We start from the raw sequence: 18,524 nt of genomic DNA, 5'->3' as shown, positions 1-18,524 counted from the left end.
AACGATGCATACTATTGGCTAAGAGCATAACTGCGGACCAATAGAATTTCTTTTCTCAAAAATAACTAGGAGATGGAATGGCATCGCAATGGCGGAAAATTTGATAGAATCACGAGTATACCTAATGTAAAATGTTATGAATATACTGCTTTGGTGGAAATTTTGAATTAAGATGTTGTTAATTTATATATTCGTACTTTTTTGTGGATTTCCCATAGTCCAGGGACAAGGTAACTTCTGCGATATCTGTACAAACAGTAGAAATGCCATTCACAGGTGTAAACGTGATCTACAACACTTGTTCAATATTTGGTTATTCTTTTATTCTAAGTTAAGATTAGTATACAAATTACATGTCAATGCATGAGTTCGTTTTATAATATCATATTGTTGATTTTAACTTGTTCCAATATTAGTGTTGCAAACATTTGATATTAAATAGCGTATACCTTTGGTAGAACACGTCATGTCCGAACTTGTTTCTAAATACAAACATCTTTAAATTTCTGTTTCCATTTTACAGAGCTCCTCGATCTTGCACATGTACCTTTGAAATTAAATTGTTTTACAACAGTGTATTCATCATATAACCCCTTCTGTTCATTGTTTTGGATAGTTTTTGCACGTGCATCCAGTACCTGTACCAAATGTGAAAGTTGTAACTTAAAGATTTGCATGCATGTAGACTAGCCTTTCCAGGATAATTCGTACTGATGTAGTTTATGCACTGACAGAATTTGTTTCCCATTTTTATCCAACAGTAATATATATTATATACATTTTCACTGTGAAGTGTAGTTGTGTAATACACTGTTTGCACTGTTTCCGGTTATTTAGGTAGTTTGATACAAAAGGATAGAGTAGTAGGCTAAGTGTGAAAGAATTAATACAAAAGGATGAGTGAGTAGTGAAAATTATTCTGCTTGTGTGTGCAATGTGGGCTCAAACTAGTGGTAGCCTTTCTCACTCAGGGCCATTCTGATTTTACTGAAAATATTGCATTAAAGGTAATATATACATCATAACCCTATAGATTATTTTCACCACAGTCACTGCTTGTGAAATGGGGTAAAAACAAATGGTGAGAAAAAAATGGTGAGACTGTGTGCTCTCCCAATCAATTATTGGCAAATAATATTTCATAAATCATGCATTTTTGTTTGAAATAGGGAGAGTGTATATTGGCTATGCTGGCAGCTCCACAATACCTGTGCTCCAGTTCTCACCAAATGATGCTGCAACACATATAGTTCCAGTGTATTTACGTGTGATAAATGCAACAGTTCCAACTGCTGTAGGAAATATTTTTCCTGTTGTAAGTTGTTACATATGTAATTCATGATGATTATATATTTGACATATAATGTTTATTGCATATACTTCATCGTTCATTGACAATAGCTTTAATTCCTTGTGTACAATTAATGTAGGTTAATGATTTTTTAAGTACAACAAGACTTGATCAACTTACTTAGGGTTACCCAAGGTTGCTGTATAAAAATTATGATTAAGAGTAGTTACCTTTTCCTAACTTTTGGTGTACCAGTCATACAGACAACAGTGTGATAAGGCTGGGCCATGAATTATCTGTTCCTTAAAACGATGAGCTATATCCTAGATGTTGCAGTACAGTTTAAAAATGCATGCAATAAATTGATTAGCATCAGTTTTTAAATATTTACTGTTGAAATTTAGTTACAGAACTTTTTTCTTCAAATGATATTATTATAAAAGAAAATGTATAACATTTGAAATATGTATCTTTATATTTGTTCAGGTGCAGGTGAACTGTGAACTGAGCTACCCAGTTGCTGGATACAGTAATGCTACTTTTACTCCAAAGACTCTTAGCAGTACTAACACCAATGAGACTGTCCAATTTACGTAAGATTCACTGTACACTTTTATATTTATTATAATACTTTGTGTTTCATTCATTAGAAGGATATTTAGCAAAACAAAAGAATTTTCATGTGATGACTGAAGAGGATATCTAATCTATGAGTGAAATGAGTAATCTATACACAAAGGGATATTTATGCAAAATAAAAAAAAATCTAATTTGAGTGTGTGTATTAATGAGTGAAGTGGAATATTTTTAGATAGTGAGGATATCTATGAAGAAAAGAATATCTAAAAATGAAATGATATCTGTGTGAATATAGGTATCTAAATAGTGATAATATTGGTGAAATAAGGGATATCTATGTGAAATTCTATCCATGAATAAAGAGAACAGGAGTAAATTGATATCTTTAAATAAATGAGTTAAAGGGACATCATGGTAAACCAATTTTTATTTTGTATTTTTTCATATTATTGGGTATATCTTTAAAAAAAATATCCTTATGAACAATAACCATTCGAATTTGATGATATATGTATATAAAAAACATCAATTATTAATTATAAAAAGGTTATCACAATTCGTTGATCAATAGTCTGAATATGCAAATTTTGTGACATACACGATAACACGCATGCGCACAACACACTAAAACACCTGAAAACAAAAATGGCTTCCAATGTGAATCGACTGCGGTTGAAAACGATAACAGCTTCCGCAATGAAGAGAATAATTGGAAAATGGGTCAAACACAATCCTAGAATTAAACTGGGGAAGCAGTACAATACAGTTCAAACATGAAAACAGCAGTAATGCGGACGCTGCTCGTATTCTGCTTGATTGCTGGATAGTAGGTCATGACAATCTCGGTAATATTTACAAAAACTCGGTAATATTTATACAGTCTGTACCAGTACATCGCTACTGTCACTATACTATATGTACGGTGTTTACACTTATTTACACATAAATATATGTAACGGAATATATACAGAACGTGTTAATTAACATTTAAACCACTGTATAATATCGTTGTCCAACTAATCCAATTCGCCTTGTAAACTATCGTGTGTTTGTGTTGCCTCGATTTCAAAACAGTTACGTGATGATTTAAAAATAATTTCCGCGCTAAATTTAGAGGAGGATTCCCAACTAAATCAAGTGGTCAAGCTGGACATGAGGATCGACTGTGAACATTGGGACAGCACAGAAACATAACTGGAAATGAACAAAAGGCGTACATTCATTGAAAATTACAACGTTTTTACCGTGATGTCCCTTTAAGGGAGTATCTATGGTAGAGGCAATATATATATGACTGAATGTATGTATGACTTCCTGTATAAAGGCTATCATTGAGTGAAGAGGATCTATAGTAGTTAATAGGATCTTTGATTTGTGTGTGAAAGGAGATCTTAATCTCTGAATGATGCATTTTTCACAATATAACAATGCAATAATATAAAACTGAACACCGTAATACTTGGTATGTAATTTTAATGTAAAGATGATTTGATTTAAAAGTTAGCTTTGACTTCAGGATAGAAATTCAAGATAGACAAGATAATTAAATGATATGAAAAGAACCCATGGAAGTTTTATTTTTTCTATCATTATGCTCCATTTAATTTTAAAAGATATTTGTATATGTCCTAAGTATGATTTTTCCGACTTTTCATTTTCAGTAACTTTGGTGTTGGACGTACTTTAGATGTGCGATGTTTTGCCACATCTACGAGTGGCCAGTTTACTAAAGCTGAATCTATCAGTCCACCTGTGTAAGTTTTTATTGAATTAATGTATCATCCTATTGTTCTGTCCTGTAAGGCATTATTGTAATTAATACAGGACTGCACATTTTGGTTTGTTTTTGTTTAACGTCCTATTAACAGCCAGGGTCACATGTTTAATGTGACATCTGAAATAATTAAAGTCACACACTTGTCCACATAGTAAAAACACTAGGTAACTTCTCAAAAATTTACCTGACAAGTTTCTACAAGTTCAAGTCTATACATATGATAAATAGAATCTTACACTTGTGTCATAAAAAAATGTTGAACAGTTATTTATTTCACTGACCTAAGTATTACTTTAATAAATGCTGTCAAGATATGGCACATGCATAAAGTCTTAAGTTTGATCTTGCAACTTAAAGCATTTGAAATTGTTTTCTGTTTGTATTTTAGCTCATTTACAATTATGAGTGCCCCAGTTGTCAGTATTTGTACAAATGGTGGAGTGGTGGTGCAGAACTCCTCGGTCCCACAGACATTTCAAGTAGGATTCAGGTAAAATGCACAGATGATTTAAGATTTAGTACCTATATAGCTGGCTTTGTACAGTTCAGTACGTATTTCTCCCTATCCTGTAGTTAAGAAATCCATAAATCTACACCAGCAGTGTACTTGACATTGTGCTGTAATCAATACCTTGTTGTCAGATTCTTCATTAATTTTCAGTTGTTTTGTTTCTTTTTCTCTTCTAATGGTAGATATATATGTTCTCATACTTGATTTACTTTCAAGGTCACCAGGGTCAAATGTGGTTAAAATCTTTAAATCACTTCTTCTCATTACAAAGAGGCCCAGGGTCATGATATTTGACCAGTAGCATGCTGGGTGAAAGCCTACCAAGTTTGTTCAAATAAATGACATACCTACTTTCAAGGTCACATGGGTCAAATGTCTGAAGATCTTTAAACAACAACTTCTCAATATCCAAGAGGCCAAGGACCATGATATTGGGCCAGTGGCATGCTGGGACAAAGGGATGCCAAGTTCGTTTAATTGAATGACCTTGACCTACTCTCAAGGTCACAGGACCGAGATGTGTTTAATGTTGATGTAAAAGCAAAACATCATTTATCAGTGTCACACACATATCAGATCTCCGGTGATTGTTAAGGCCACTGGGATTCTTGTTATCTCATCTGATCAGTATGAAAACTTTATGTACTAAGAAGGCAGGAAATGATATCATGATAAGAATGATATCATATTCAATTGTCTTTCTGATGCATAACTAACAAATGTGGTAATTATGTGGAATTGAAGAATAAATACTGTGAATATATAAAGCTATGTATGAGAATTAGAATCAATTACCTGTATATTTTCTTGAATCAATTCACAAATTATGCTAACACTTGTATACCCATGGTGCAAAATATTCATGTTAAAATCTTGATTATTCATTGGCAATAGATCCTAAGTTAAGACAAGTCTGACATTGATTTTAGTTGATATATTGACATCTGTTTTGATAGCGAGGCCACCTCGGTTCCTGTAAATGTTACCTGTAGCACTGTAGGTAAGTCAATTTGTTTGTTTGTATTTAGTCACATTTCCTGTTGGTAGTTAAACACATATTTGATTTTACCATCAGTAACCGTGTCAGGTTTCTATGAAACTTGATGGTTGTCAGTGATTATATATGATGAAGATGGTTATCAGTATATATATATGATGAAGATGGTTATCAGTGTATATATATGATGAAGATGGTTGTCAGTGTATATATATGATGAAGATGTCAGTATATATATGATGAAGATGGTTATCAGTGTATATATATATGATGAAGATGGTTATCAGTGTATATATATGATGAAGATGGTTATCAGTGTATATATATGATGAAGATGGTTATCAGTGTATATATATGATGAAGATGAGACTTTGTGATCAAGAAGGGACCCTCCCCTATATGGGGTCACTAGTTATAAGTACAAAGCATTATTGATTTTTAGAATCTAAGATTTGATGAAACTTGGTTGTTATTATCAGTGTGTAAGAGGGGTTAAGTTTATTTTTAAGAGAGGTTCAAAGGTGGTCACTGCGGGTAAGAAACAGTTTAAACTTCAACTCAGAAACTGTCTGAATGATAATCACTGACACATTGTGATATAACTTGTAATGGGGATTGGAATATTTTCTCAAGCAAGAGCTTAGCCCATCTCCTCAACAGGAGCTGAGGGTCGGAACCATAAAGGGTCAATGATACAGTAATGTGATGTCCTAGAAAGTTAGAAACCAAGTCAGTATGGATATGACTTTAAATATTTGCCTCTTTTATGGTGGCTTTGTCCGTATGTTGTCATTACCATTTTCAGACCTTCTATTGACAAATTAATAACAAATTATTTTAGGGTACTCTTTCTGTGTGAAAATTGGTTTTTAAAAGTAATGAACACAATAGTTTTATTGATAGTTCATATCTAGGGTACAGAATCATGAGTCTCCTTCTTTGCAGGGAGGGTTGGAAAATTGTATTGCATAATCAGAATAAAATAGTCAGTATATGATGAACCAAAACTATTTGAATTTTAGCAGGGAGTGGAACACTTGTACTGAACTTAACACCAGTCACATCCATTGTCAATAGTAACAGGACCACGGTAAGTACTCCATGGCTATATAAACATTTAAAAAAAATAGAATAAAACTTCATTTTACACTGGTTATTGAAACCATTGATATAAAACCACCAACTTGATATAGCAGTTGTGTTGTCTACCTAGTTAACTTTTGTTCCATTTGGGACATCAAAACGAAATTGATGGAATAGATTTATAAGTTAAAGACACACTCTAAGATGAAATATAAAAAAAACTGGACATTGTCCACAAAATGGCCACCCAGTGGAGGTTTCTGATTGGTAGAAATTTAGATGTTTGAATATCAAACAAGCAGAATTTTAGATGTTCAGTTTCAATGAAAGGTGTTTTGAATTATTATGACTAGAGGAACATAATAATTTATTTCTTAAGCTTCATTTTCTGTTGCATGGTTAGTTTAGGGGACTTCTGCAACCAGTCCCTTTATAATTAACTCGACTCTTGTTTTATTTGTGTGGTCTGGTTTTGATACCCTCACTTTATATGGGGTGTCATATATGTCCATCCTGTTCTGAATCAATGAAATATCTATAAACAGATGGTTATCAAAACATCGAGTTCTACGTCTGATCACATTCTGATTGTCAGTCCCTAAGGTGAAAGGGTCATATTTGATTAGACAACTTCTGCATAATGTTTTTGTTCAGTAAACTTATGGATTTGCTTTATATCATCTTGGATAGGTGGTCTATGTGGTTCAAGTGTAAAAATAAAGTGTAAGTAAACTAAAGGTAAAAAGGATACGATAGATAACAGCATAGGTATATCCATGTATGTCAGTTCACACAAAAACATCACAACTTGAGTACTAATTAATAAAGACAAAAAAAATAAATAAATGAATTATTTCTCAGGCCGTACACATCCTTTTTTTACCCACCTTATCACGTTTTTAAGATAAAAATCAAATATTTGATATGTGGTATAAAAAAATAAATGAAAAAAAACCCAGATTTTTAAATGAATCCCTATTTTGACACAATACCAATACAAATTGCAATTAAACAAATATATGGGATGTGTATCTGACAGTGATGTAATATATATAATATCCATATATAGTTGATATATTTCTGATGAATCCACTTGTGAATGGTGTGAGATGAACATATGTAGATTTGAATCTCCTTTTCAGGTGACTTACTCATTTGTCACTGATGGCACACCTGTAATGGTCCGCTGTTCTGGTCAGTCACAGACAGGCACGCAATACCAAACAGCTTCTTCAACAGGTAAATATCTGATAATTTACATATCTGATAACTACAGGTAAATATTTGAACTCTACAGGTAAATATCTGATAACTCTACAGGTAAATATCTGATAACTCTACTGGTAAATATCTGATAACACTACAGGTAAATATCTGATAACACTACAGGTAAATATCTGATAACTCTACAGGTAAATATCTGATAACTCTACAGGTAAATATCTGATAACACTACAGGTAAATATCTGATAACTCTACAGGTAAATATCTGATAACACTACAGGTAAATATCTGATAACTCTACAGGTAAATATCTGATAACTCTACAAGTAAATATCTGATAACTCTACAGGTAAATATCTGATAACTCTACAGGTAAATATCTGATAACTCTACAGGTATGTTTTGGAATGCTTGGCACAAATTTAAATATTAGTGCTATTGGTCAAAGGAGAAAGGTCAATGTTATTCACTGTTATAGGATTTCAGTAAAACAGGTATGTTTGTAATTAGCAGGAGCTAGACCATGTCTTATTACAGAAACTTTCATCCAAGATAGCAATACTTAGACATTTATAACAAAGTCAGATATGTAATAAATAACTAAGCGTGATATATACTCTGTACATTGTTCTTCCTTCAGGGACTGGTGTTATGTTCTCATTAAATGAACCACAATTGAGGATATACCCACGCTATATGGAATCCACATCACCTTCATTCAATGTAAGTAACATTAGGTTTTACCTAATACAGAATGGCTCTGTCACAGTTGGTAGAACGCGTACGGCTCTGTCACAGTTGGTAGAACGGCTCTGTCACAGTTGGTAGAACGCGTACGGCTCTGTCACAGTTGGTAGAACGACTCTGTCACAGTTGGTAGAACGGCTCTGTCACAGTTGGTAGAACGGCTCTGTCACAGTTGGTAGAACGCGTACGGCTCTGTCACAGTTGGTAGAACGGCTCTGTCACAGTTGGTAGAACGGCTCTGTCACAGTTGGTAGAACGGCTCTGTCACAGTTGGTAGAACGCGTACGGCTCTGTCACAGTTGGTAGAACGGCTCTGTCACAGTTGGTAGAACGGCTCTGTCACAGTTGGTAGAACGGCTCTGTCACAGTTGGTAGAACGGCTCTGTCACAGTTGGTGCCAAATGATTGTGTGCTTTAACCAGTCATACTCTCCCCATTGATACTTCACACCAGTGAGGTGGATATTTTTTCATTGTTAAATTTAGGGCTGTTCCAAAATTATCAATGTTAGAGGGGTTGGAGGCAATTTTTCAGAGAACCACCTGCTAGATATTATCAAAACATATTTAGTATAATTTTTAGGGATACTAGAAAAATGGGGATCTACCAAGCCACCCATGACATTTCATTGCCTCCTACCCTTCCCACACAGATAATTCTGGAATAGCCCTAATGTCAGTACCTCCTACCCCTCCCACACAGATAATTCTGGAATAGCCCTAATGTCAGTACCTCCCACCTCTCCCACACAGATAATTCTAGAATAGCCCTAATGTCAGTACCTCCCACCCCTCCCATACAGATAATTCTGGAATAGCCCTAATGTCAGTACCTCCCACCTCTCCCACACAGATAATTCTAGAATAGCCCTAATGTCAGTACCTCCCACCCCTCCCACACAGATAATTCTGGCATAGCCCTAATGTCAGTACCTCCTACCCCTCCCACACAGATAGTTCTGGAATAGTCCTGATGTCTGTACCTACTACCCCTCCCATACAGATAATTCTGGAATAGCCCTAATGTCAGTACCTCCCACCTCTCCCACACAGATAATTCTGGAATAGCCCTAATGTTGGTACCTCCTACCCCTCCCATACAGATAGTTCTGGAATAGCCCTAATTTCAATACCTCCCACCCCTCCCATACAGATAGTTCTGGAATAGCCCTAATGTCAGTACCTCCCACCCCTCCCATACAGATAGTTCTGGAATAGCCCTAATGTCAGTACCTCCCACCCCTCCCACACAGATAATTCTGGAATAGCCCTAACGTTGGTACCTCCTACCCCTCCCACACAGATAATTCTAGAATAGCCCTAATGTCAGTACCTCCTACCCTTCCCACACAGATAATTCTGGAATAGCCCTAATGTCAGTACCTCCTACCCCTCCCACACAGATAATTCTGGAATAGTCCTAATGTCAGTAGCTCCCACCCCTCCCACACAGATAATTCTGGAATAGCCTAGTGTTGGTACCTCCTACCCCTCCCACACAGATTAATTCTAGAATAGCCCTAATGTCAGTACCTCCTACCCCTCCCACACAGATAATTCTGGAATAGCCCTAATGTCAGTACCTCCTACCCCTCCCACACAGATAATTCTGGAATAGCCCTAATGTCAGTACCTCCTACCCCTCCCACATAGATAATTCTGGAATAGCCCTAATGTGAGTACCTCCTACCCCTCCCATACAGATAGTTCTGGAATAGTCCCTAATGTCAGTACCTCCTACCCCTCCCACATAGATAATTGTGGAATAGCCCTAATGTCAGTAGCTCCCACCCCTCCCACACAGATAATTGTGGAATAGCCTAATATTGGTACCTCCCACACAGATAATTGTGGAATAACCTAATTCAGGACTAGCCCTTAGTTTGAAATACAGGATAAAATGGCTGGTGAAAAGTATCAACATTATATTTTGTTCTAAAACGTTCTGTTTCTGTTTAATGAAATTTGTTGCCATATTTATCCTGAAATAAGCCCCTACCATAAACCAAAAAAGATGATGGGCTTATTTTTGGACAGGGGTTTATTTGTGGGTAGGGGCTTATTTGTGGACAGTGGCTTATTTGCAGAGAAGTAAGATATTTCATCTAATATGTCAGGCAACAAATATTTCATTGTTAAAATGTACTATTTGATCTGGTACAGCAAACATTTCACTAAATTAATGAAATACACGTATACTATTTCATCTGATGTAGTATACATCTCTGTAACAAACTGTACTAGCTCATCTGATGTACAAATGTATATATCTGTAACAAACTGTACTAGCTCATCTGATGTACAAATGTATATATCTCTGTAACAAACTGTACTAGCTCATCTGATGTACAAATGTATATATCTGTAACAAACTGTACTAGCTTATCTGATGTACAAATGTATATATCTCTGTAACAAACTGTACTAACTCATCTGATGTACAAATGTATATCTCTGTAACAAACTGTACTAGCTCATCTGATGTACAAATGTATATCTCTGTAACAAACTGTACTAGCTCATCTGATGTACAAATGTATATCTCTGTAACAAACCGTACTAGCTCATCTGATGTAGTATATATCTCTGTAACAAACTGTACTAGCTCATCTGATGTACAAATGTATATATCTCTGTAACAAACTGTACTAGCTCATCTGATGTACAAATGTATATATCTCTGTAACAAACTGTACTAACTTATCTGATGTACAAATGTATATATCTCTGTAACAAACTGTACTAGCTCATCTGATGTACAAATGTATATCTCTGTAACAAACCGTACTAGCTCATCTGATGTAGTATATATCTCTGTAACAAACTGTACTAGCTCATCTGATGTACAAATGTATATATCTCTGTAACAAAATGTACTAGCTCATCTGATGTAGTATATATCTCTGTAACAAACTGTACTAGCTCATCTGATGTACAAATGTATTTATCTCTGTAACAAAATGTACTAGCTCATCTGATGTAGTATATATCTCTGTGACAAACTACTAGGTCATCTGATATACAAATGTATATATCTCTGTAACAAACTGTACTAGCTCATCTGATGTAGTATATATCTCTCTGACAAACTGTACTAGCTCATCTGATGTAGTATATATCTCTCTGACAAAATGTACTATTTCATCTGATGTAGTATATATCTCTCTGATAAACTATACTAATTTGTCTGATACAGTTGCTACTAGTGCTGGAGTCAGCAGCTCCTACTTCAGGGATACCCCTGCTAGGCTGTACAGCCACCACCTTCAACAACACACAACAGGTGACCCAGGCCTTAGACCCCAACAACCGACAAGCCAACTGTCCTTCAACTTCTACAACCACTACTACCACAAGTATGAACACGCAGTATTTTAAAAACAGTGTGTATGGGGGGGGCCATTGTAATTTGCAGTATTTTGAAATATCAGTGTACATATATAGCTGGATACCTTGTAATTTGTAAATATGGCAGGGTACATTGTAATTTACAGTATTTTGAAATGAGTGTACGTATATGGCTGGATACCTTGTAATTTACAGTATTTTGAAATTAGTGTATGTATATGGCTGGATACCTTGTAATTTACAGTATTTTGAAATTAGTGTATATGGCTGGGTACATTGTAATTTGCAGTATTTTAAATTAGTGTATATGGCTGGGTACATTGTAATTTGCATTATTTTAAAATCAGTGTATATGGCTGGGTACATTGTAATTTGCAGTATTTTAAAATTAGTGTATATGGCTGGGTACATTGTAATTTGCATTATTTTAAAATCAGTGTATATGGCTGGGTACATTGTAATTTGCAGTATTTTAAAATTAGTGTATATGGCTGGGTACATTGTAATTTACAGTATTTTGAAATTACATGAAATGTAGTGTATATGGCTGGGTACATTGTAATATACAGTATTTTGAAATTAGTGTATATGGCTGGGTACATTGTAATTTGCAGTATTTTGAAATTAATGTATATGGCTGGGTACATTGTAATATACAGTATTTTGAAATTAATGTATAAAAAAATTGGCTGCGCACATTGTAATTTGCAGTGTGTTGTTTTACTAAATTAAATCTACAAATACTTACTTACTTACTGATTTGATATTTTGATTATGTATGTGTTTGTCATTTTTTCATTTGCCCTCGGTACTTTGGAATTATTTTATCTGGTGAGTTTTCCACCCATATCAGGTAGAATACCAGCGCACATAACCTACCTGCACCTGTGAAGGGTATCTATGTGGTACACAGGAAATGGCAATTATTCTTCAAGCTAATAAAAACCTTTTAATTTTTAAATGGTAACTTTACAGAAGTAATAACAATAATTTTTATGAAAAGAGTTTCACATATTACAAAAAAAAAAAAAAGGCAAAAAGATTATTTGAAAGATGATATCCAGCTGGATATAAATCATATATGGTCATCACCGTGTAGATTGGTACAAATCATTTTGAAAGTTGAATTAATTTTATGGAAGACTTATTGCCATCCTATCTTAGTCAGTAACTGAAATGAATTTATTTTATTACAAAAAATAAATTCACTAGATTGAAGAGTCAAGAAATTTGATAGCAAATTCTGTTGTGAAAAATCACAACTCTAGACATCAACTCTATATGTACATTTATTCTGCTTTTTAACCTAATGTGCTTTATAAATCAAAATAACATACAATAGATAAGATATCTAGTATGGGTCCGGGTATATTTATAGGCTTTATACAAATGTATAAATAATGATAAATTTACATGTACTTGCAGAATTAAACATGCGAGAATGCGCTCTGAGGAGTCCCATGTTTTTGAATTACCAGTTATGACTTTTTTCCCTATTTGAGATGAATATTTTTAAACTGATCTCTTAATATCTAAAGATGACTTAAATCAAGAAAAAATGTATAAACTGGGAGTGCTATATAAGCAGAGTTTAATATTCCTCTTTCACCTTCTGTGATATTGACATCGATCATACAAGGAATCTTAGTCCATCATTTCCTGTGATATGTCATAATGCAAGGAATCTTAGTCCATCATTTCCTGTGATATGTCATATCATTAATGCAAGGAACCTTAGTCCGTCATTTCCTGTGACATAATGTCATAATACAAGGAACCTTAGTCCGTCATTTCCTGTGACATAATGTCATAATACAAGGAACCTTAGTCCGTCATTTCCTGTGACATAATGTCATAATACAAGGAACCTTAGTCCGTCATTTCCTGTGACATAATGTCATAATACAAGGAACCATAGTCCGTCATTTCCTGTGACATAATGTCATAATACAAGGAACCTTAGTCCGTCATTTCCTGTGATATAATGTCATAATGCAAGGGACCTTAGTCCGTCATTTCCTGTGACATAATGTCATAATGCAAGGAACCTTAGTCCATCATTTCCTGTGATATAATGTCATAATGCAAGGGACCTTAGTCCGTCATTTCCTGTGATATAATGTCATAATGCAAGAAATCTTAGTCTGGCATTTCCTGACTTAACAAGACAGGAACTTTGTGCCCATGATTTCCTCGTTAATGAGGGAGAACTCTGTGTCCTCCTGTGTAATGAGGGGAGCCTCTTTGTCCTTTGGTTTGTTTGGTTTTTTTTTGTCTTTTTTTTTTGTAATGAGGACACTTACTCCTTTATTTCTTCAGATTCCCAAATGAGTCTTGTGAAGTAACTTATTTATTCTACTAAAAGTTCTTTAAAATACGTGATACTACAGAAACTGTATCTACAATTAGATTTACAGGTGAATGTTGCTTCTATTAGGTCAGCCAAGGGTGTAGGTCACCCCTGTTAGGTCAGCCAGGGGCCATGTAGGTCAATCCGGTTAAGTCAGTCAAGGGTGAAGGTCACTCCTGTTATGTCATCCTAGGGTGAAGGTCACTCCTGTTAGGTCAGCCAAGGGTGAAGGTTGAAATTTTCTCTGTGTAAAGGTTTCTAGTACATTTATTATCAATTTTCCCTATCTAGTGATTAAAAATAAGATATTGATATCATGATGTTGCACATTCTTGAAAAAAATATATAGTGCTTTAATTTAACTAACCTAGTGGCATGGTAAAAAAAACTGGTTCTGGTGCTTTAAAGAGGACATTTCAGTCAGATAATCTGGTGGTTTCCTTCATTCCTAGGGAAAGGTGCAAATTTAGTTAAATGAAGTCTTTTGGTTGGTGATTTAATGAATAATAACTTGCTATACTATGTATAAAATGTAATTGAAACAACTTCATATTTCAGTCCAGAGTATTTGATAATGTATACATGTTCACCTAGATAAACCGTAACTGTAACATTAGATGGCATTATAGTGAAAGTGACCATAAGGCTATAAATATAATTATCTGATTGTCTTAAGTATTGTAACCTTTTTTCACACCTCCCAACAAATAAAGTATACTGAAATCACCCTGTCAGTCATTGTATCTGAATTTTATTTTCTGAAAAATTTCTCTGAAACTTTTGATTTAACTGTAGATCCATAACTGCTCTCTGATGTGCATCTTAGTATTATTTTTCACCAGTTCAATTTATAATAACCTCCAATGGCAGCTGTTTAATTATTTGTTGAAAGCAGAGATGGCCAGCACCTAATTAAGGGGACATCTGTCATCCTTAAAAAGACAGCTTTGATTAAATATTTATTATTGTCGTTTTAGAGATAAATGATATGCAATAGATAGTATTGACATACAAAATGTCATGAGTCATGAAAAGCAATTTGTTCACTTTTAATTAGTTAATAGAAAGTCAAATTTAAGTAATCTGTTGCCTTTGTCAGTAAGTCTAAGTATTTTGTATGTTACAGCTACCTCTGCTACGGCCACTACTACCTCCCCCACTACACTGACTGGACCAGTCTGGGGTGCTCTCATCACGGTGAGCTTTATATTTGACACTTTTCAGCTTGTTTCTCTGAAGAAGAGGGAGAGCTAATGATGTCACCCGACATCAGCGTTGGCTATGGTTTTCTAATATTAACATTTTGGTGCAAGTTGAAAGGCATATTGATATTTGGTCTTAGGATTCCTGTGGGGTTTATATATATATATTCTATCCCCTCCCAGAGTCCAACTAGAATTAATATTAGGGGAAAACCTTTTTTGACATATTTTGGACTAGGATTTTTATGCAGACAAAGCTTTGAAAGGCATTAACACATTATTTTATGATTACTTTATAATTCATTATTTATCTAATATGCAAAACATTATTGACACATTTGCAAAATGAGCTATGCTGTTCTACAACAGCTCTTGTATCATTTTCACAAGGACTAAGTTTAGATAACTACATACTTTTTATGGTTGCTAATATGAAGAAATCCACCTTTGTAATATTAAAAAAGATTTAATTATTCCATTGATGAAAATCCATTGTCATCATGTTTTAAGACAATAATTCAGTTCTTCACCACTTAAAACAGGTAAGATCAAACATTCAAATTTTAACAGACAATTCTCTTAATCTCTTCCCTCCTAACTCTAACAGATATATTTTGTCAAAATCAGACATTTAATTCATTTTTATAAAGAAAATCTAACTACATGATAAGTATTTCTCTTGAACAGAATATCTTAAATTATTTAGGTTCTTAATGGATCTTATTTTAACAGAAAACTTACCTGGTGAATGTGACCCGCCGTAGTGGTGTGACGGCCGCTGTCACAGAGTACGTCGTGGTGACATGTTGTTCTACTAGTGGTTTGGTACTCTTTTCTGATGCTGTGTTTGTGGAGGCTAACCTCACACCCAATGTGACACTAGATTGGAGCAAGGCTACTGGTAAGTTTATAGTGATTATTTTACACATATTATACTCCTTACAAGAAGTTAGGGATCGTACAGTCTACCCTCGTTATACCGCCACCTTTTGTTCTTGTTGTAATTGGCGGTATAAAGAGGGTGGCGGTATTATCGAATTTGACAAAAACAAAAATGTAGGAATCCAATGTCTTATATTGTGATCAAATCAGAAAACACAAACATTTCAATTTCAGGTACTGAACAGTAAAAGTGTCTAAATATGGTTATTGTTTTTGTAGTTTGGTAAAAAAAATCACTGATATGCTTTTGTCGCATATTGTCTGTGATAGTTTCCGATATTTTTTTTTGAAATCATTCTGCAAGAGTCTATTTCTAATTCTGTTGTTTTGTCCGACGTCTCTAGAAATCGCATTACCGTTTCTATAGCGGCTTTTGCCTCTGTTCCGCTTGGAATATGTTGTGGTTCGTCATAGTCAGTGTTAAAGGTCCGTTTCACTGTTATCAAAACTTGTAACGGAGTCAATGATGTCGCTTTCTGTCTGCACTTCGGTAATTTTTCTTTGTTTATCGGCGTCAACAAATTGTCGGACAGTCAGTCGTACTCATAAACAATGTGAGTAGAATTCATAACTTGTTTTATTACAAAACAAACATTCCTCTTGTCAATACCGATGACGATTCGATCAGCGAATAGAATCACTGAAGCGTAACTTCACCTGTGCTTGAATGGGGAAGTACCCGTATCTAATAATAGAACACTAAAGAGTTCCACGGCGATTTAAACATGGCGGTGAAATCGAGGGAAATATACAGTGATTCGGCACATTCGTTCTTGAAAGCATATGGCGGATGGCGGTATGCGAGGGTGGCGGACTTAACGGGGGAATTAAAGAGCACAAAAATCCGTTCTAGGGGACAAGGTGGCGGTATGCGAGGGTGGCGGTATTATCGAGTGGCGATAGGTCGAGGGATTACTGTACACTGGAAGCAGCTTGTCCAGCCATCTACATCTATCTATATCCTTCTGTCTGACCATTCACCTGTAAACATGAGTTTGTCCAGCCGTCTGTCTATATCCTGTCTGACCATTCACCTGTAAACATGAGTTTGTCCAGCCATCTATCTATATCCTTCTGTCTGACCATTCACCTGTAAACAGGAGTTTGTCCAGCCGTCTGTCTATATCCTTCTGTCTGACCATTCACCTGTAAACATGAGTTTGTCCAGCCATCTTATCTATATCCTTCTGTCTGACCATTCACCTGTAAACATGAGTTTCTCCAGCCGTCTGTCTATATCCTTCTGTCTGACCATTCACCTGTAAACATGAGTTTGTCCAGCCATCTATCTATATCCTTCTGTCTGACCATTCTCCTGTAAACATGAGTTTGTCCAGCCATCTGTCTATATCCTTCTGTCTGACCATTCTCCTGTAAACATGAGTTTGTCCAGCCATCTATCTATATACTTCTGTCTGACCATTCTCCTGTAAACATGAGTTTGTCCAGCCATCTATCTATATACTTCTGTCTGACCATTCTCCTGTAAACAGGAGTTTGTCCAGCCATCTATCTATATACTTCTGTCTGACCATTCTCCTGTAAACATGAGTTTGTCCAGCCATCTATCTATATCCTTCTGTCTGACCATTCTCCTGTAAACATGAGTTTGTCCAGCTATCCACTTCATTATCTTCAGTGAATATTTTTGAGACTATGCTGGCTATACTTTAACCTCATTTATTCATACCCCATTACATAATTAATAATTTTGACCTTTTCTGCAGAAATTATACCCTCTATATAAATCTCCTTGAGATGCCATAGCTTATTACAGCAACAACAAAATATATGTTGTAATATCATTTGTACCCTGTATAAACACAATGTTTCAACATCCTTATTGATAAAAATCAAATTAAACATTTTTCAAGCAAAAACAGCTGTAAATGATGAAAGGAAGTACCAGAACCCAGCCTATGTAGATGCGGCTCCATGTCCTTGTGATCTGACCTTTGACATTTGTGATATCAACTGTTGCTGTGACACGGTGAGAACCTTTAAACCTCTATCAACTCTGACATTGAGTCATTCTCTACAAGTATATTAACAATGACATTGAGTCACCCTCTACTAGTATATTAACTTTGACATTGAGTCATTCTCTACTAGTATATTAACAATGACATTGAGTCATTCTCTACTAGTATATTAACTTTGACATTGAGTCACCCTCTACTAGTATATTAACAATGACATTGAGTCAACCTCTACTAGTATATTGACTTTGACATTGAGTCACCCTTTACTAGTATATTAACTATGCCATTGAGTCATTCTCTACTAGTATATTAACTTTGACATTGAGTAATTCTCTACTAGTATATTAACTTTGACATTGAGCCATTCTCTACTAGTATATTAACTTTGACATTGAGTCATTCTCTACTAGTATATTAACTTTGACATTGAGTCATTCTCTACAAGTATATTAACAATGACATTGAGTCAACCTCTACTAGTATATTAACAAT

At 34.9% G+C, this 18,524-nt stretch overlaps 1 protein-coding gene across 3 annotated transcripts in view; it reads left to right on the top strand.

The window, feature by feature from the left end:
- Positions 1-77: 77 nt before the first annotated feature.
- The window catches only part of LOC117333214 (cell wall protein DAN4-like), a 40,802-nt gene continuing 22,355 nt past the window's right edge, over positions 78-18,524 (top strand). The window contains exons 1-13 of one of the 3 annotated variants that reach the window (XM_033892395.1): positions 78-230; positions 1,170-1,315; positions 1,778-1,884; positions 3,532-3,624; positions 4,036-4,137; positions 5,115-5,158; positions 6,181-6,245; positions 7,381-7,477; positions 8,103-8,185; positions 11,405-11,564; positions 15,033-15,103; positions 15,841-16,009; positions 17,925-18,040. In XM_033892395.1, coding sequence (XP_033748286.1) covers positions 173-230; positions 1,170-1,315; positions 1,778-1,884; positions 3,532-3,624; positions 4,036-4,137; positions 5,115-5,158; positions 6,181-6,245; positions 7,381-7,477; positions 8,103-8,185; positions 11,405-11,564; positions 15,033-15,103; positions 15,841-16,009; positions 17,925-18,040 — 1,311 coding nt within the window. In that variant the 5' untranslated portion in view covers positions 78-172. Of the gene's footprint in view, positions 231-1,169; positions 1,316-1,777; positions 1,885-3,531; positions 3,625-4,035; positions 4,138-5,114; positions 5,159-6,177; positions 6,246-7,380; positions 7,478-8,102; positions 8,186-11,404; positions 11,565-15,032; positions 15,104-15,840; positions 16,010-17,924; positions 18,041-18,524 lie in introns of all 3 variants that reach the window. The other 2 variants (XM_033892396.1, XM_033892394.1) reach the window with 2 other exon arrangements.

The sequence above is a fragment of the Pecten maximus genome, chromosome 8 (assembly GCF_902652985.1).
Source record: "Pecten maximus chromosome 8, xPecMax1.1, whole genome shotgun sequence".
Classification (NCBI taxonomy): Eukaryota; Metazoa; Mollusca; class Bivalvia; order Pectinida; family Pectinidae; genus Pecten; species Pecten maximus.
This window is presented reverse-complemented; position numbering and strand designations above follow the sequence as displayed.